Source organism: Pelobates fuscus, chromosome 2, assembly GCF_036172605.1.
Source record: "Pelobates fuscus isolate aPelFus1 chromosome 2, aPelFus1.pri, whole genome shotgun sequence".
Classification (NCBI taxonomy): domain Eukaryota; kingdom Metazoa; phylum Chordata; class Amphibia; order Anura; family Pelobatidae; genus Pelobates; species Pelobates fuscus.
This window is the reverse complement of record NC_086318.1, coordinates 175,059,784-175,081,162: the sequence shown is the minus strand read 5'-3', so window position 1 is coordinate 175,081,162 and position 21,379 is coordinate 175,059,784. Positions and strand designations below refer to the sequence as shown.

Sequence of the window (21,379 nt, the reverse complement as noted above, 5' to 3'; positions counted from 1 at the left end):
ACAAAGCAGTCATTATAAAAGTTGGATAATGCAATTTGCAAAGAAGTGACAATGATACTGCCCACTATAAATGTCACAGTCTGACTTTTTCTTCAGCTTTCAACTATAGGACATCAGGGGCTTAGAATTATTGAGGCAAAAACAAGTGCTAATTTGAGGCAAAATAATAAACAAGATGCAATCACCATTGCAACCAATGGGGCACCTTTCAGTAATTAGCGCTGCATCCAGAACAGCATAAGGTTAGCCTTGATAAAATTCTGTCTTACGTGTTTGGGTTCCACTACTTGTGTTTGCTTTTTGGTACTGAAAAAAGTCTGTGGAGTTAATTTGTGCTTTTTGCAAGTAATTATTCTCTTTTGCATGAGAAAATGAGGAAATTGTATGGCTGATTTTTCACAGATCTTGCATCACAAAGAAAAAACATTTGCATTTGAGGTTCTATTTTTCAAGCAAAAAGTGCATACACAAGTGCAAGCAAAAACATTTGCCAGATCTTAAAATGTGCTTTGTGTTCTAAATTGGACACCATAAGATGCCTTATTCAAGTGTAGTCTTTGCCTGAAGCTGAAGGAAGCAAGGTGCATTGTTAGTGTAGGACCCACCTAAAAGGATTGCCTTTACATTGCAGGTGGGCTTACATCTAATGGCCATTGGCATGATACTAAAAACCTCAATTTATTTAAATATGCACAGGGATTTGGGCTAGTGCACAGGTAACTCTTTTTTCTTTGGTTTTTATTCTATGTATTGATGTTGATGTGTGCTATGGTCGTTGCTGTCGCCCAGGAGTAGTGAGAGTTTGAGCGCAGTACTAATTTTTGTGTGTTTGTATTCCCCTTTGTATCACACACCAAGTTACAATGCTGCCACCCAGCCCATGTGTTCCCTATTAAGGGTTAATAAGTGGGTAGGGGTGTAGAAAAATACTCCTCTCTGTCTCATTAGAGATATCTTTGCTTGAATCAAGCAAGGTGAATTGTTAGTGTAGGACATGGCAGGTGGGCTTACATCTAATGGCAATTGGAGTCCAAATCCCTATATGCATAGGGATTTGGGCTAGTGCCCAGGTAACTCTTTTTTTCTTTGTTTTTTATTGTCTGGATTGGGGCTAATTGTGTTAAGTTTAAAGAAACACTACAGAACCCTGCGAAGAATGTGTCCACTTTATCCTGCTGTGTAAAGAGTGTACCATTTATTTTCCATTTTAAAAAGTCACAGATCATAATAGGAATTTACACTTTTACAAATTACACGTCCTGGCTGTCAATCAGAGAACTTGCCCTGTTACTTTGTAGTTGTTTAGCTCAGTGAATCTAAACTCAAGAGTAAGTAATTGCTCAGAATATCTCCTTTGCAGAGACGTCTCATTGAGCTGCATTGGAAAGTCTGTGGTAAGACAGCCACAGAAAGTCTAGACTGGTTAGAAGGGGACGTCTTACAAAGGCTTCAGACAAGAGAGCTGGAAGCCAATTTTAGATTTACCACAATGAAAAAAAATGCATAACTAAAAGTATGCATGTTTGCATTGGGTTATATCTACTAGACAGTAATTTTCTTTTTTCATTTGGGCAGCAGAGTGTCCTTTTAAGTTATATGTATCATCTAAAACCAATACACACAGTTTAAAAAAAAAAAATATTACTTAATATAATAAATAGACATATGCTGAAAATTGGCTTAACTTCAAGGGAAAAAAATAAAAACTGTGTTAACACTAGAAGATTCATAGAGAATTCGTCATGGCTTTCACTGAGTTTAAAAGTAAATTATTTTGTATAAAGTTATTAAACAACAGAATTCATCTTAACATCTCTGAGTAGTTACAATCATAATTAACTTTTTTTTATTTAATATTAATTTGTATGTTTAATATTCTGTTATATGTTACCTGTACACCATCGGATGCAGGAATGTAGCTTGCTCTTTTGAAAGTGTCTGTGACATTTCTTAGGATTTCCACCGAGATCAGAAGATCTCCTGCATAAAAATGCTTCCTCTGAGTCAAATCAAGCAATGTTTTGGTCACCTGAGACATCCCTTCCCCTGCCAATGTACGTTGCCCCTTTGCAAGATGTTCCTTTATCTGAAATGATAAAACAAGTAATGCATTCATTTTTATTAAAATAAGAAGAATACATTTGACAACAATTGGAACAAAGCGCTATGTTTAAAATAAATTGTGCCTGTCATCTCAGAGACCTTTACATTTATTAAAAAAGCACAGGAAACAAGAAATATGTTTTATCACTAAGAAAATACAACAAAACAGTATAGCAGTTTGCTAAGATATTTGAGACATGACCTACACTCTAAAATGAATTAGTTTACATTTTTGAAATAAATGGTGTACAGTTAGCATAGAAAAAAGACAAAACATTAATGACATGCTTTGAAACACCAACAATTTACAAGTAGATGCACACTAAAATACGTTTTTTTATTATAATTTGGTTACCTGCATAGACATTTCATGTGATTTCTATCTGCAAGTAATTTAGGCATGTAAATTAAATGTGATTTAGACTTAATCAGAATGTCCTGGTAAAATTACGTTATTTCCCCCATGTTTGAATATGGAGTGGAAAGGCATCCATTTTACATTTTTGACACACGAGGATTATCATCTGGTTGTCACAACTTGTGACAGTAGGAAAATGTAAAGATAAATTCAAAGACACTGAACGTAAGGCCCTCTGATGATGGGGTTTGCCACTCTGATGAGCTGTTTGGAAGTGGCAAAGACAACCCCAATTTTGTAGAAGAGCAGCAGGCTCATTTCCAGCAAGTGATAGTGGCCATTGCGATGGAATTATACAGTCATACTGCATTCCTAGTTTAATTGTACTTATTTATTTTTTATTTAATTGGTTTTGGCTATGTTTTATATTGTATTTTATTATATACTCAGCTATAGCCCCCCTCATTTGCCATCATTATGGCCAGCTGCAAGTTTACTAAAGCTATCATGTGCAATGTAACTTTAGACTTGGTTAAAATTGTATTCTTGCAACTGAAAGACTGATGATGATGACTTATAGTGTGCTTTTAAAAAAAAAAATATATATGTTTTGTTTGCCTCTTTTTGGGTTTCAGAATTGTCAATTCACATATCATGCATAGCTAGAACTTCCACAATCTTATGCCTCCACTGAAATAAGGTACTTTTGTTAACATATAATATTGCAAGATATGTATTTAAGTGTAAATGTGTTTAAATGTATATTTGATTATCCTTTATATTTTACACTACATTGCACTTAGTGCAGCATTGCAAAGGTTGCATTTATCCAGAAATACTGACTTCCATATACATATATATTTTAAACATTTCATTAAAGTCCAGACCACAGATCATTGTCTCTAATAATGTCTCATCTACAGTGAGGGAAAAAAAGATATTTGATCCCCTGCTGAGTTTAAACGTTTGCCCACTGACAAAGAAATAATCAGTCTATAATTTTAATGGTAGGTGTATTTTAACAGTGAGAAATAATCCAGAAGAAATAATCCAGAGCTATTAACCCCATAAGGACTGAGACACAGAGAGTCAGAGCTATTAAATAAAATACATTTTTAAAAAATGATTTTTTTTCCATCTTCCTCTCCCCCCACCCCGCCGTGTGACTTCCAATATGGAACTGCATCATGGGGCTTCTGGGGTTGTCCCTAGCCTGCCTCATCATAGAGGGAGGCTAAGGTCATTTAATCAGAGCTTGCCCCTATAATAATATTTATTATTACTATGATCCCCATTTATCTGGTCCGGTCAATTTTAGTAAATATTGACTCTGTTCAGTGTGGATATCCCTCCCTCTCTTCACTTGTGTTTTAGTGAGAGAGAGATCTGTTTTAGGTAGAGAGATTTAAGTAGTTTTAGGTAGGGATTTGTAAAATTGTGAAACCCAAAGGCTCTTTTCAGAGCCATTAACCTCTATCTTGCAAGTGATCACAATAAATCACTGACTCTTGCATAGCAGCACTTATTTTGCTGCCTTTGCATTTTTTAGGGTTTCATTTTTTTTTATGCTGGAGCTGGAGTGATGTCATATCCCGCACACAACATCAGGAGATGCCAGCCTTGGGGGCCCTGAGGTGGCCAGCCGGCCAGCCCTCTGGTCTCCAAGGGCAAGAGGCTGGCAAGGCATTTGCCAAGGTGTTTGGGCATCATCTTTTTTTGCCGCCCCAGTGAAAGTACCGCCCAAGTTAAATGCCTTTGCCAGCCTTGCTCTAAATACAACGCTGGTAGCGCCTCATTGCCATAGGTCAGATATCCCACCCTCACCGCAAATCCTGGCATCAATGTGGATGTTGCAGGATTTAGCCCCCAAAAGTTTATGGAGGTGTTTCGGGGCAATGATGTATTGATGAACATTGCCACCCAAACTAATTTATATGCCCATCAGTTCTATGCTGCAAAGCTTGACTCTTTTGGCAAAGCAGCAATGGGCCCGCATCGATGTGCTAGAATTTATAGCATTTTGGGCATTGACTATCCTGATGGGCATCATAAAGAAGCCCCCTATCTGCTTTACCCCCATTTATTCCCAGTGTATGTCGAGGAAGAGGTATGAAATGATTCTACATTTCATGCACTTCAGCGACAACAGTGTGTGCCCCCCTATGGAGCATGTCCAGTTTGACAGGCTGTATAAAATCCGCCCCCTATTACCCACTTCGCTGCCAGGTTTGCAGAGGCTTATACACCTGGAAGGAATATATGCGTTGATGAATCCCTTATGAAGTATAAGGGAAGGCTGGGATTCAAGCAGTATATTCCTTTCAAGAGCTGCAGGTATGGTGTATAGGGGTATAAGCTCTGTAAGAGCAAGAATGGGTACACTGAGGCCTTCTGGGTGTCTGAGGGAAAGGATAGCCACCTTGAACCCAGAAGTTGCCCAGAACATATGGGAACCAGGGGCAAGATTGTCTGGGACCTGAAATTCTCCCTGATGAACAGGGTACCACTTGTATATAGACACTTTTTATACAAGTGTCCCTTTGTTCAAGCTACTGTATTGTTTTGGTACAGTAGCTTGAGTTACAATCAGAAAGAACCACGCAGGTTTCCCAGGACAACTTGCACGCACCCTGCTACGAAGGGGGGAGACTTCAGCTCTGTGCCAAAAGGAGCTGTTGGCAGTTAAGTACAGAAACAAGATACCTTCTTACCACCATCCACCTGAGAGGACTGTGGTGGTCTCTGTACGTGGCAGAGCTGAGAGCACAAGGAAGCCAGTGTGCATCAGGACCTATAACTACTCAGGAGGCCTTGCAGAAAACAACCTGGAGTGCTTTCTTGCAATAACTAACAACAGGCTCCCCTAAATCACACACAAATGTGTGTGTAAAAATGAAAATTGAAAAATTACCAGCACTCATTTTCTCCAACTTTTAAATCAGTTGTATTAAAGGCATCAAAACACTCCATATACAATACCTTGGAGCTTCAACTTTACAAATATATGCACGTTCATGGCAAGAAAATAAATTTGGATATGTAAAAAGGTCCCCAAAAAGAAGATCGGCAAAGAAGATATGTCATATTTCAAAAACACATGTCAGAGGTTTGGCATTGCACCCCTCAAACAACCCAACAAACCTATGCATAGGTCATATCACTGTACTCAGGAGATGTTACTGGACACATATTGGGGTGTTTTGTGGCAGTAACGCATAACAGGAGCTGATAAAATATGCCTAAAGTACAATGTATGTGAAAAATAACACAACAAATGCCTACCCAAACGTTTGACAAAGACTGTTAGTAGAATTAGTGCAGGGAAAGTGTTAAACTACCACAATTTGAAATACCCTAGGGCGTCATCCTTTCAAAAATACATGGTTTGATGGCGGTAAATTACATTGGCCGGCTTTAAAAATGTCCCAAGTAGGACTTGGGTGCATGATGACCAGCTGTGAAAATTCCAAGTTGGAAACCTGAAATGGGCACCCTCCAAATAAGGTCTTTAGCCCCCAAAGAACCTGACACATGTATACATGGGGGGTATCACTCTACTCAGGAGATGTTGCTGAACACATATTGGGGTGTTCTTTGGCAGTAACCCTTAAAGTTCTTAATACATTTATTCTTAAATTGTTGTGTGTAAAAAAAATCACCAATTATTATAATTTTTTTAATATTTGGCGGAAATTGGTGGAAAAGATTGGTGGAAAAATGGTTGGAAAAATGGTTGCATGAAAAGAGTCAAAATACCCCAAGTATAATACTTTAGGTTGTCTTCTTTTAAAAATATATATATATACATGTGAAGAGTTATTCAGGGATTCCTGACAGATATCAGTGATACAATGTAACTTTTGTTAATTTTGAAAACAAATGACTTGGAAATAGCAAAGTGCTACTTCTTCGTATTGCCCTATAACTTGCAAAAAAAAAAGCTAAGAACATGTTAACATTGGGTATTTATAAATTCAGGAAAAAATTAGGAAACTATTTAGCAAGGGGTTAGAAAACGTATTTTTTTGATCATATTTTATAATTTGTTAATAGTAAATTATATTATATGATGAAAATAATGGTATCTTTAGAAAGACAATTTAATGGTGATAAAAACTGTATATAATATGTGTGGGTACAGTAGATGAGTAAGAGGACAATTACAGCTAAACACAAACACTGCAAAAATGTAAAAACAGCCCTGGTCCTTAACGGTAATAAAATTGAAAAACGATCTGGTCACTAAGGAGTTAGAGGGAGTGCTCCTAATCTCAGCTCGTTACCTGTATAAAAGACACCTGTCCACAGAAGCAATCATCAATCAGATTCCAAACTCTCCACCATGGCCAAGACCAAAGAACTGCCAAAGAATGTCAGGGACAAGATTGTAGACCTACACAAGGCTGGAAGAGGCTACAAGACCATCGTCAAGCAGCTTGGTGAGAATGGTGAGGAATCAGCCCAAAACTACATGGGAGGATCTTGTTAATGTACTCAAGGCAGATTGGACCATAGTCACCAAGAAAACAATTGGTAACAGTGAAAGTGTTGTGGTCAGATGAGTCCAAAATCGAGCTCTTTGGCATCAACTCAACTCGCTGTGTTTGGAGGAGTAAGAATGCTGCCTATGATCCCAAGAACTCCATCCCCACCGTCAAACATGGAGGTGGAAACATTATGCTTTGGGGGTGTTTTTCTGCTAAGGGGACAGGACAACTGCACTGCTTCAAAGGGACGATCGGCGGGGCCATGTACCATTAAATCTTGGGTGAGAACCTCCTTCCCTCAGCCAGGGCATTGAAAATGGGTCGTGGATGGATATTCCAGCATGACAATGACCCAAAATACAGCCAAGGCAACAAAGGTGTGGCTCTTCTTAATCCCATAGAAAATATGTGGAGGGAGCTGAAGGTTCGATTTGCCAAACATTTACCTTTGAAACCTTAATGACTTGGAGAGGATCTGCAAAGAGGAGTGGGACAAACTATCTTACTCCATATTATCTGTATGCAGTTTTCACTGTTAAGGGTAGGGTTAGGTTAGGTTAGGTTAGGTTAGCGGTAGGGTTAGGTTAGGGTAGGGTTAGGGTTGGTATAGGGTTAGGGGTCAGGTTAAGGGTAGGGTTAGGTTAGGGTTAGGGTAGAGTTAGGGTTGGTTTAGGGTTAGGGGTAGGGTTAGGGTTAGGGTAGGGTTAGGGGTAGGGTCAGAGGTAGAGTTATGGGTAGGATTAGGGGTAGGGTAGGGTTAGGGTTATGGTAGGGTTAGGGGTAGAGTTATGGGTAGGGTTAGGAATATGGTTAGGGTTACCCTACCCTAACCCTTCTCCAACCACTAACTCTAACCTTACCCCTAATCCTTCCCCAACCCCAACCACTAACAGTACCCCAATCCTTAACCCTACCCTAACTCTACTCCAAGCCTAACCCTACCCTTAACCCTACCTCTATCTCATCTAGTAACCCTACCCTAACGCTACCCCAACCCCTAACCCCAACCCTCTCCTGTTTTGCCACTTTTCAGAAATCCGAAGCACTGCGGCACTTCCGAAATTCGGCACTTCGGCAATTCTGTTCGGCATTCCGAAATTCAGCACTTCTGAAATTCGCCAATTCGGCACCTCGGCAATTTGGTTCGGTTCGCCATTCGCAAATTTGGCACTTCCGAAATTTGGCACTTTGGACAATTGGATGCTTCCAAATGTCTGAATTTCCGAAATTCGGCCGAATTTGCATTCGGAACTAAATGAATTGCACATGTCTAATTAAAACTATATGTAAAAACAAACCCACCATAATAATTATTACGCCCTAATCCAAAGAAAAAATTGAGGGAAAGGTAGGAGAAGGGGTCTGGATTTCCCAATACACCATCAGCAGTAGTACCATGGCCTCTGATAGATAGTGTGAGTGCTACTCAACTCTTGCAGGAGAAAAGAGGCATTTTCACACACCTTTTACAACATGATGTCAACACGCTGTGGATAGAATTTTGGAACAGAAAAGGAAAATCCATGGTTTATCTTCCAAGATTCCATTGACATTGACCTGGGCTGGGAATGAAAGTCACCCTGGAAAAATATTCTATACAAGCCCAATAATGCATCTTGCTAGCATAATGTGCAAATACACAGGCAGGAACGATAACTTAAAATTGAAAACTAAAAACTATTACTCTAACAGTCCAGGACTTAGGGAATACCCAGTTGTGTCTAAGGTCTTTTAGAAAGGAAAAAAAAACACTTTAGACACATTATGCTGTAGTGCTTCTGGTGTCTATAGTATCCATTTAATGTGAGATTAGTGCCACTAATAATATATTGGATTGTCTACTTACCACCAGATGAGGACAAGAGGCTGATGATGGGCTCAGTCTGGCTCCACAGGTCTGGTGTAGAAGTGGCTCTCTGGAGACTGTTTTTAACAGTGCTCACAACAATTAACGAACAGGAAGCAGCTCCATTTCTAGGGCCCCTTACACAGCTCAAGGTCTGGGCCCCCAGGGCTTGACCGTGAGTATGCCTACAATGCCCACCATTAAATACCTACATGGCCCACCCATGAGTTCTCTCATAGGAAGTGGAGTGTATGTGTGTAGGGGATGTTTTATGTGTTATTGTAGAGGATGCAATGTGTGTGTGTTCTTATAGAATGTAGTGTATAGGGATACCGATTTGTGTAAGGGATGTAGTGTGTTTATAGGGGATGCAGTTTGTGTTTGCGTGTAATGAATGCATTGTATGTTTCTGTGTGTGAATGTGTGTGTGTGTGTAAGGGGTGCAAGGTGTGTTTCTGTGTATGTAATTTAATGCAGTGTGTGTATGTAAGGGGTGCATTGATTGTGTAAGAGATGCATTTTGTTTCTGTGTGTAAGAGAATGAGTGTTTGTGTGAACGTAAGGGATGCATTGTGTTTTTTGGGTGTGTCTGTGTGTGAGTAGGAATGCATTGTATGTTTCTGTGTGTGTGTGTAGTGTAAAAGAGACGGTTTGAGGGGTAGGATAGGGACTGAGAGGGGAGCAGCTCTTTATTTTTTTTAAACATTTTCATAGTGCTCTCCCCTCCTATCAATTATTGATGTCCCCTTCCCTCTTGTCCCTCCGTGTTCTCCCCTTCTGTCCCTTAGTGCTCTCCCTTGGCCCCCTGTCTCTCTGCAGTCCCCCCTTGGTGGTCTTCTCACTCCCTCCTCTCCCCCTTAGTAGTCCTCCATCCCTCCCCTTAGTGGTCCTCCCTCTCCCAAACCCTTTAGTGGTCCTCCCTCTCCCAAACCCCTTAGTAAACCTTCCCCTCCTCCCCACACCCCCTTAGTGGTAATCTCCCCCCCAGTGGTCATTACCCTCTCCCCCCCCTTAGTGGTCCTTACCCTCCTCCCCTCTCCTTAGTGGTTCTCCCTCCTTACCCCCTTTGGTGGTCCTTCCCCCCTTTAGTGGTCCTCCCTCTCCCAAACCCCTTAGTGGTCCTTACTCCCCCCCACCTCCCCCAGTGGTCCTTACCCCCTCCACTCCCCTAGTGGTCCTTACTCCCCCCCTCCCCTAGTGGTCCTTACCTCACCTCCCCTCCCCTAATGGTCCTTACCCCCCCTCCCCTAATGGTACTTGCTCCCCCCTCCCCTAATGGTCCTTACTCCCCCCCTCTCCTCCCCTAATGGTCCTTACTCCCCCCTCTCCTCCCCTAATGGTCCTTGCTATCCCCCCCTCTCCTAATGGTCCTTACTCCCCCCCATGGTCCTTACTCCCCCCTCCCCTCCCCTTAGAGATCTCCGCCGCCCCTTAGTGGTCTCTGCTCTCCCACCCACCTCCCTTAATGGTCTCTTTTTCTTCTACCCCCCTGTAATCTTCTCTTCTTCTCCCTCCCTCCCTCCCTGTAATCTTCTCTTCCCACCCCTCCCAGTAATCTTCTCTTCTTCTCCCCCCTGTAATATCCCCCCTCCCTCCCTGTAATCTTCTCTTCTTCTCCCCCCTCCCTCCGATCTTCTACACTCCCCCCCTCCCTCCCTGTAATCTTCTCCCCCCTCCCCGTAATCTTATCCACTCCCCCCTCCCTCCCTGTAATCTTCTCTCCCCCCTCATTCCCTGTAATCTTCTCCCCTCCTTCCCTGTAATCTTATCCCCCCTCCTTCCCTGTAATCTTCTCTCCCCCCTCCCTCCAATCTTCTCTCCCCCTCCCTCCAATCTTCTCTCCCCCCTCCTTCCCTGTAATCTTCTCTCCCCCCTACCTCCAATCCTCTCTCTCCCTCCAATCTTCTCTCCCCCCCCCTTCCCTGTAATCTTCTCCCCCCTCCCTTTAATCTTCTCTCCCCCCTCCCTCCCTCCAATCTTTTCTCCCCCCGCCCTCCAATCTTCTCTCCCCCCTCCCTCCAATCTTCTCTCCACCCTCCCTCCAATCTTCTCTCCCCCCCTCCTTCCCTGTAATCGTCTCCCCTCCTTCCCTGTAATCTTCTCTCCCCCCTCCCTCCCTTTAATCTGCTCTCCCCCCTCCCTCCCTTTAATCTGCTCTCCCCCTCCCTTCCATCTTCTCTCCCCCCCTCCCTGTAATCTTCTCCCCCCTCCCTCCAACCTTCCTTTCCCCCCCTCCCCTCCCCTCCCTGCAATCTTCTCCTCACCTCCCCTTCCCTGTAGCGTGGCCGAGTTCCTCTCCGGTCCGCGACCCGGGCCGGACTGACTGGAAGTGCACACTCAGTGTGCACTTCCTGTCAGTCCGGGCGGGTCACGGACCGGAGGGGAGCTCGGCGACGCTACAGGGAAGGGGAGGTGAGGCAGTGCGGCAGCCACCTGAGCGCTCTCTATAGAGCGCTCAGGCGGCTGCAGCATTTAAAGGGCCGGCGATGGGGGCGCAGGGCGCCCCCTCCTATATGGCGCCCTAGGCGGCTGCCTAGTTCGCCTTATAGGAAGCGCCGGCCCTGACCCCTGCTCTTATGTGAAGGGCTTTAAAATAAACAAAAGAGCAAATTTATTTTAAGCAGATGGTCATTTGAATATAACCAATGTTTCAGTTCAGCTACCTTGACATATTAGGAAAAGTTTGGCAATCAGACTGAAATTGCGAATGTATGCTGTTGCACAACTGTAAAAAATAAATCACGTTATCTTGTTTATTTTGAATTCCTATAAGTGTGCTCTTTACTTTAGCTTAGGTAATCAAACTTGATGTACTCAGCCATTCCAATGCTTTCCCATAGAAAAAAAGCTGTGCTGCGCCAAGCTTATCAGCATCTTCTCATTGAATCAATGTATCTCTATGGGGGAGTGTTCAATGTCTCCATGCATAAAGTGGAGACACTTAACATACTGCACTGGACTAGGAAGTACCCATACGCGTGCGCATGGGGTGTGCCGGGTGTGCCTGGGCACACCCTAAACCCTGCGGCACACGCTATGTGCCTCCCTGCCTGTGGGTCTGCGAGGGATAACAAAGATCTCCCTCGCAGACCCACAGGCAGGGAGGGAGGCAGGAGAGGACCCGGGGAGCTCTTGCCACCAGCTCCGCCGGGTTCCTCTTGCGAGGTTGGAGCGTTGCCGCGGTTACCGCAGCAATGCTCAGATCTCGCGAGAGTGAACTCTAGGCCCCTGCGGGACTAGAGTTCACTCACCACTGGACCACCAGGGATGGCAGCAGCACAGTGCCCCCTCCCTACATAAGGTAAGAAGGGAGGGGGGATATTTACTAAACGCCCCCCCACCCCCACACAATGCACACAAACAGCACACACACACATACATCACCCTTACACACACAGCACACACACTAACAGCACCCTTACACACACAGCACCCTCACACACACACACACATTAACAGCACCCTTACACACACAGCGCCCTCACACACACAGCGCCTGCACACACACACAGCGCCTGCACACACGCACAGCGCCTGCACACACATACAGCGCCGACACACACACACACAGCACCCACACACACAGTGCCCACACACACAGCACCCTCACACACAGCACCCTTACACACACAGCACCCTTTCACACACACAGCACCTGCACACAATCAAATCATTCTACTTAGGGTTTGTCGTGTACCACTCTCCATCTCTACTACTACCAACAGAGAAGAGCAGCTAGATGATGTAGGGCTTGGCAAAGTAGAGATAATAGAAGCTTTCAAGCAGGAGTGTGTGGTAGTGGTTATGGTGTTTGAAATGTTTCTTTAAGACTATAATTGTCTCCCCCTATTATACATACATTAACTCCCATAGATAAATTTATAATGCTGATGTCCGAGGGGGGGGAGGGGGGGGAATACATTATTCATATACTGAACAGTAAAAGGGTTAAACTTAAATCAAATTGTTGCTTTTTTCTCTCCAGAGTTTAGGGATTGCACACTTTTAAATGAAAGGAGTGTCATGTTACTGTATTGTGTCTTTGAAATACTCATTTCATCTTATTAATTTCACCCATTCTATAAATTAACTAGGTGATTTACAGGTCCACAATGTGCTGTTATGCAATTAAAGTATTAGGTGTTCTAAATTGTCATTATAATGTAACATTATTCCAAATGCGAATTTAATAAATCCTAAACATATTTCAAAAGTAAATAATTTCTTGATAGATTTCATATGTTATTATCCATTTATGCTACTGTTTCACAAAGCCAATGGTGGGTTTTAAATTAAAATTCCCCAGATTAAATAGTTTATCTATTAGCTGATATTTGTATTGAGACTGCCACGAGATTAATTCCTGTATGAATAGACTGCATTTTTCATTAGATATGAATGAGCTATGATTTTCTACACAGCTGCATACTGGAAAATAAGCGTAACAAGGACAAAAGCTGGCTTTGCACCTACTGAAAGCTGCAAGTGTCTGTATTCAGCTGATATACATCTTGCAAAGCTTGGCTGTTCCCAGAAGGCGATTCCATGAAGATCGAGTGAACAGCGCCTGCTAGTGGTACCTAGAAGTCACACAAGATGCAGAAAATATGTGATTCAGAACAGAAACACTGAGATAAAAATGTAGTCATTGAATTAGCTGCAGTTTGAAAATAAAAATCATGAAAAATCTGTGTTCAAAACATTTATATTTATAAATATATACCGGTATTTGTATTATTATTAATAGATTTTCCAAAGGTGATTCTTCATGAGATTGAATTGTAAACATAGAAATGGTTAAATTGTGTAAAAAAAAAAAAATTACATTACTTAAATGGCATTTAGATATGTATATATTTTAATAGGGAAACATTTACCAGTAGCATTAAGGGGACATCGATTAAATGCCAGGTCTCCAGCTGGGGTTCTTCTCCATTCCATAGACATCAAATAATCCTCGGGGCAGATTTCATAAGGAGCTGTGAATAAGAGTGAGAGATTTATATTAAACACAGACATCCATGATTCTTAAATTATTTGTCACGCTAGCCAGCTTTCAAAATGCCTTAGGATAAAAACGTGAGTGGTCGCAGATGTTTTTTTTTTTTTTTCTAACGCGACATTAGCTCAATGATAAAATAGATAATTCAGCTCATATTTTATTAATGTTTTAAAATATACTTAATGGTCTGGTCCAATTATACCACTTTATGTATTTGGAATCTTAATGTCTGAATTGCATTTTAACAAAAATTATTTGCAACAATCTACTGATATTTCTGGAAATGCTGAAGAGGTGCTGTTTCGTTTCCTTTCTATCACTCTATGACAGGGGTGCCCAAAAAGTAGATCCTCAGATGTTGTAGAACTACGGATTCCTTGAAGCTTTGGCATACTAAATGCATGCAAAGCATCATGGGAGTTTATAACATCTTTGGATCTACCTTTTCAGCAAACTTGCTTCATCAGGTACTATAAAGGGTTAATTCACTAGACTGTAAATTCTGGTAAATTCACCAAGTCATAAGTTTGAAAATATCTGTAGCTGGTAATTTTTGCCTAAAGCTTCCTTTTCAGTTGTCAGTGCTCCTGTGGTTTATTCATTAAACCCTGAGTTGTAGTAAACTGAAAGTGAATTTAAACTGGACTTGTGCAAAAGTTTGTTTCGGACAGTTTGTCCAATTTAAATTTCTTTTAATCCATACCTGGACAAATTGCTCGTCTGGAATTACCAGTGAAATCTTATCCACTGAATAATATTCTACAGGTAAATTCCAGATGATTCCTTCGTTCAGGTGTAGATTAAAATCCATCTGAAGCAAATGTCTATTTTAAACCCATTACCTAAATATTTCATTTCAGTATTCAATTCATTATACTATAAGTGAATACATATTTTTGTCACTGCCATTTTGTACTACTTTTGCAAATCACATGGTGTGCATTTTTAAAGGGATACTCAAAATACAAAAATAAATCACTATCAAGTAGATATGCCCCCAATGAAAACATGCAGGCATTTTTTATGCAGTTTTTCATTGTGGTTATATTTAAAAACACCTAGAGAAAGCTGCAGTTCTTTTGTCTGTTGCCTTTGCAAGTCCTTCGCTTCTCCTCTAGCCCAGACTTTATGCAGGGCTGGCCTTATGCCTTTAAGCGCCCTGTGCAAAATTTATTTCACAATGCCCCCCACTCCCTGGTAAGCCCCGCTCATCCATGCATCGTATGTGTATAAAGATGTAGTGTTTTGTATAGGGGTATTTAAAGGGACACTATAGTCACCAGAATAACTACAGCTTATTGGATTTGTTCTGGTGAGTAGAATCATTACTGTCAGGCTTTTTTGCTGTAAACACTGTTTTCAGAGAAAATGCAGTGTTTACATTACAGCCTAGTGATAACTTCACTGGCCACTCATCAGATGGCTGTTAGAGATACTTCCTGGGTCATGGCTGCCTAAAATGCATCCAAACATTCAGTATCTCCTCCCTCTGCATGCAGACACTGAACTTTCCTCATCGAGATGCATTGATTCAATTCATCTCTATGAGGAGATGCTGATTGGCCAGGGCTGTGTTTGAATTATGCTGGCTCTGCCCCTGATCTGCCTCCTTGTCAGTCTCAGCCAATCCTATGGAGAAGCACTGTGATTGAATCAGGCTACCACTTCTGATGATGTCAGCAGACAGCTTGTTATTCTGAGACAAACACCATGAAGAGCTACAGCTTCAAGCTTGAATACAGTAAGATTTTGCTATATTTATGGAGGCATGAGGGGCCGAGGGGGGCTAGATGGTGGTTTTAACACTATAGGGTCAGGAATACATGTTTGTGTTCCTGACCCTATAGTGATCCTTTAATTTATATTTCTAAAATGCATGTAGACCCATGTGTGAATTTTAGTATGTATTTTTGCAGTGTCACATGCACACAGTTAGACATACAGTCAGAGGCATACAGTTATACAAATATACTGTTAAATATTGACACATGCACATACTCCCAGGCCCATAGCACTTGCACACAGTCAAAGACACAGTTACAGTCTTTAAGTTGCATGCATACAATCACACAGTTACAGGCAGCCACAGACAGTCACACATACACACACACAGTTACAGGCAGATAGTCTCTCACACACAGACACACACACACACACACACACACACTTACAGACAGACACACAGTTACAGGCAGACAACCACACACAGTTACAGGCAGTTACACACACACACACACACACACGCACACACAGTTACAGGCTGACAGACAGCTTTTTCCATTATGCTCTGGAGGAGGAGTGGAGGCTTGCAGTCCCTGTCTAGTAGTTGGGGTAACAGGAATTCCTTCCTGCTTCCAGTGTGCAGCATAACTGGGCAGGGTAGAGGCTGCAATTATCTCCCCCCTTGCTGCCGATTTAGCACCGCCCCCACTGCCGATTTAGCTCTTCCCCATCTCCATATTTCTTGCTCTGCATACGAAATATAAATCTTAGTTTATTTAAATTGACTACCCCTACATCACAGGTGAAGAAAAGACCAGGTGAGTAGCACTGAGATGCTTTAATAAAGATCATATAAATAGCTCTGTGATCTGAATCAAAAAAATCTTAGTTTATTTAAATGGTAAAAGGCTTTAATATCCACTCCATGACCTAGCTATGAAGCCACGAGATGATTATTTATTCATAGTTCACATAAGTGATGCAGCAAAGAACTGATGCTTATTCCTTTGAAACATTCAAAACTGCTCTTATCCCTTCCTGCGTCACTCATCACAATGGTTCATCTCTACTTAATCTGGCCTTAATTAAGTCAACATCACATGATAGTCTAAGTAAGGTAAGTGACCAGGCACTACAAAGCAGTAAAAATATACAAAGAAATCCTGAGGCAAAATGTAAAGTAAATGGGTGTTATTTTTTTATTTATTTTTTTGCAATATGTATAAAATAATGTTTTTATGATGTGCTAAAGTGAGTCAATAAGCTTAAAACAATACCATAAAGATAGTACAGGGAAAATCCATATAATTAAAGGGACACAATAGACACATTAAACATTTTGTCTAATTGACTTGATTATAGTACCTGGAGCCCCTTGACATTGTCTCTCCAGTCAATATTAAATAAACATTCAAGCATTTTAACACTAAATTGGGGGTCACTGGCTACCTACATCCTGGCTCCCTTGGGAGGTATGGCTAAAACAAAGATTACACGCTTCCTTGGTTATACCAATTCATACCAGCAATTGGTGGCTGTGATAGGCTGAAAAGAGTCAGCTGACACTATTGGCCAATCACTGTTGCCCAGTTGTATGCTTCCTCATTAGCTCAAGCAGGATAGAAGGTTTAACTATTGCAAGGATAGCAGTAGGGCCAAGGAAAGCACCAATTAAATTAGTTTCCTGTATATACTCGAGTAGAAGACGAGTTTTCGGCACATTTTTTGTGCTGAAAATGCCCCGCTCATCTTATACTCGAGTCAGTGTCTGTATTATGGCAACTTACATTGCCATAATAGACCAGGACCGCTGGGCTCATTACAAGCCCGGTGGTCCTGTTGGGGGCTGGGAGCAAGCTGTTACTTAACTTTACAGCAGCTCCATTCAGCTCCCTTCTCCTTCGTGCCGTTCAGCTCCAGTGTAAGTCCCCCGAGAGCCGCAGCCGTCAGTTACCATGGCAACGCCCCGCGCGGCACGCAGACCGCGAGACTTACACTGTGAGCTGAACGGCATGGAGGAGAAGGGAGCTGAACGGAGCTGCTGTAAAGGTAAGTAACAGCTTGCTCCCAGACCCCCTCCTGCACAGCCCATCCACTGGACCACCAAGGAATAATATAGCCCCCCACCCTGGCCATGTATCAAGCAGGGAGGGGGGACGGAAAAATAAAAATTTTAATAATATTATAATAAAATTAAATAAAAATGTAATAATATTAAAAAAATAAAAAATAATAAATATATAATATTAAAATAATAATTAAAAAAAAAATAATAAAAATGCCCTCCCCCCACCAATGTTACACACTCTGCATCACATATACAAACATACTCTGCATCACATACACAAACACACTCTGCATCATACACACACACTGAATTCATACACACACACACACTGCATTCATACACACACACACACACACACACACACACTGCATTATATACACACACTGCATTCATACACACACACTGCATTATATACACACACTGCATTCATACACACACACACTGCATTCATACACACACACTGCATTATATGCATACACACACACTGCATTCATATAAGCACACACACACTCTGCATTATATACACACACTGCATTCATTATACACACACACACTCTGCATTCATTATATACACACACTGTAAATAAATATTCAATTAATGTAATTTTTTGGGGATCTAATTTTATTTAGAAATTTACCAGTAGCTGCTGTATTTACCACCCTAGACTTATAATCGAGTCAATAAGTTTTCCCAGTTTTTTAAGGGTAAAATTAGGGCCCTCGACTTATATTTGGGTCGGCTTATACTCGAGTATATACGGTTCTTCTTTTAATTTGTGTTTACTTGATAATTCACCATGGTCTTGCAAATTATCTGTCCATTACATGTGGCTTGTTTTATACTTAAAGGATGATTTACTAGAGCCCAGCAAACTTTTTATGGATGTGTAGTGCCGAAATGTCACCTATTTGCTAGATACTAACATGCATATATTAGATGTTACATCATAAAAAGAAGCATCTGACCAGAGGAAACCATTTAAATTGAAATGCCTTGAGCAATTTACTAGATTGTTTTTCTTTTTTTTTAATTCAGTGCACAAGGCACAATACCCCACTAGCAACACAACACCAGTCAGGATACAAAGTGAAGTCTGACTAAGCATATATGCCTTTGTTAAAGATTAACCATTCACTTATATCCTGTTTCATCTGTAATGCAGGAATGATAATTATAAGTGTAGATATATGGGTCAGTGTGACAGCAGGATAAACCTTGGGACGGCCAAGATATTCTCTCACTCCTTTCTATTCTGTAGGGGATTAAACAAAATGTATTGTCCCAAAATGCCAATATTAACCAAAGGGGCCCAGTGAATGGTCTATACTACTCCACTCCATGTGCAAGTGCTAGAGGGTAATAATAAACTGGGTCAAAAAGTCACTTATTCTCTACTCTTAATAGAACCAGGGGCTGCCTATTCTCGTGAATAAAAAAAAACTGTGCAAAAAAAACCAAAAAACATTGATCCCCAAGCAAGTCTTACTCCTACTAGGAGTCATTATGTGCATCACCAATGAGATGCCTTAGGCATCACTTTGACTAGATGACTTTGCAAGCTAATCGGTCAAAGTAAAGTGAGTATTTTCCCTGCTTATTGGGTCACACAGTTACATTGTTATATAGGCTGAAAAAAGACTTCATTGACAACGTTCAAACTTTTATAAATGTTTCTGATCCAAAATAAGTTAAATAAAAACAACACATTTTAGCAATTTTCAGTTTTATTAAACTGCTTTTTTTGTGGATCAAAAAACAGTTACCCCATATAATAATTCTAAAATATGGAGTCTTACAGAAACCATTATTTATTTATTTATTTATTTTTAATGGTGTTATACCAAAAACAGAGAATACATGTAGCAGTTTGCCTTTAAAATAAACCAGTTTCACCATGTTGCCACATGTTCCATGCAAACTCAGGACGTACCCTGGAAAAAGAACATGCACTGGTAGAGATGAGTTGTGCATAAGGTCACAGCTAGGAAATTAGATTTTGTATTTTCCTGACTCATGAACATAAAGCAATGGAACATGACATTTTGCCCATAAGCATCATCATCTTCTTTTTGTTCTAGAATTGAAGCTTAGTGGTAGAGGAACATATTTCTCTACCAAACTTTATTCCGTTTCTGTGCATGATTGCAAAAGACCTTTTGCAATCATGCACAGAAACGGAATAAAGTTTGGTAGAGAAATATGTTCCTCTACCACTAAGCTTCAATTCTAGAACAAAAAGAATAATATATTTATATTTGACATAATATTTTTAAATATGCTTATGAAATGATTTAATATTTTTCAATAAAATTTTGAAACAATGGAATATTTTGAAAAATGTTTTAATATTCTGAATTTTTTTATGTATTGATATATTTTTGATATTTTAATATTTTGGAAAAATGATTTGAAAAGTTTATGCAAAATATTAACTAATTTAAAAAGTTAATCTAAATATATCAAATCAAGGTTATAGAACCGCATAGTTAAATAGTTTGGTATAACTGTACTATACGGGCCTTATGTCATTATACATTATTTTTAAATTCAGTTAGCATTTTATGAGGCTGCATTACTACCATAGCCATCTGGTTCCTGACATATCCCTAAGCAGAACTATTTTTATGTATCTATTTTTGCTATACCTAAGATATGTGATAAAATGTGTTCTTTTATGCTATTATTTTAGACTTCATATGAAATATTGCAAAGAAGGCATAATATCAACAACATTTTATTATTCCAATATTTGCTCAACACAATAAATAATAACTAAATTAATAAATTACACAAACTTTATATTTTACAGGGTTATTTACTTAATAGAGCATTTATTTCATATCAAATTTCACATTTAAGGTAAGAGTACCTTAATGGAAAGTATAGCTGACGTAGATAATTTTTCAAGTTTGGCATTTTAAAATTCACTTGGAATTTCCCTTGAATTCTTTTCTTTTTGGCTGCTAATCTACATTTACGTGGTTGCTATGTATCTCATATATCAAATAAACCAAGTATTTATCAAACAAAAAGTGCTCGGTAGTGAAAATGAAAAAAACTGTAGGGACAAGGGCCTGATAATTTTACAGTATGCACAGAAACTGTACTTCTTATTAAAATTAATGTAATCCTACTGTAATTACCAAGATTTCCATATAATTTAATGTCAACTGTAATAAAAGGACATCTGTTGGCACTATCAGAATATATAAAAAAAATGACTGCTTACAATACTGGCAAGATTTTTTTGTTTGCCATAAAATTTATATTTTGGTTGAGGAAGATTAATAGATCTGAAACGAAAGGGTTAAATAACACTGCCATTGCCGATTGGATGTTCATTTATCCTTCAGTAAATAACCCTGTAAAAATGTCTTAACAAAGTTTATTGCTGAATTACTTTGTCAGGCCTTGGGCAAAATTTATTAGAATGTCATAAAGATGCAAAGACTTTTCCAGAGCAACATGCCATTGCAATGTTTGTGACTGTCATGTGAAGTAAAGCAACTAATCTCCACATGGTTATACACCTAGAAGAGCAGAAAATAGACATTATTTAACTTTGATAAGAGGTATGCTTATTACTCTGTATGACTGAATGCATGTGGTAGGAATTTTTGTAACTGTTCTCTTTACCTATGTTTTCTACGAGAATGCCTGTAAAATGTTATAATATATATTGTAATATGTTATTATAAAGCATATTTTCGCATGTTGAAAACAAAAATTATGAAGTGGGGCAGTACAATCTTAAATGCGAGAATTATAAAATAAAATACGTATATTTAAAAA

General features: G+C 40.1%; 1 protein-coding gene across 6 annotated transcripts in view; it reads right to left on the bottom strand.

Moving 5' to 3' along the window:
• Positions 1-21,379, bottom strand: part of ADGRB3 (adhesion G protein-coupled receptor B3) — an 880,860-nt gene that overhangs the window by 408,099 nt on the left and 451,382 nt on the right. For all 6 annotated transcript variants that reach the window (XM_063442965.1, XM_063442970.1, XM_063442966.1 and 3 more), the window contains 3 exons: positions 13,672-13,773; positions 13,268-13,374; positions 1,892-2,086 (listed from right to left, as the gene is read on the bottom strand). In XM_063442965.1, the coding sequence (XP_063299035.1) occupies positions 1,892-2,086; positions 13,268-13,374; positions 13,672-13,773 (404 nt within the window). The remainder of the gene's footprint in view (positions 1-1,891; positions 2,087-13,267; positions 13,375-13,671; positions 13,774-21,379) is intronic.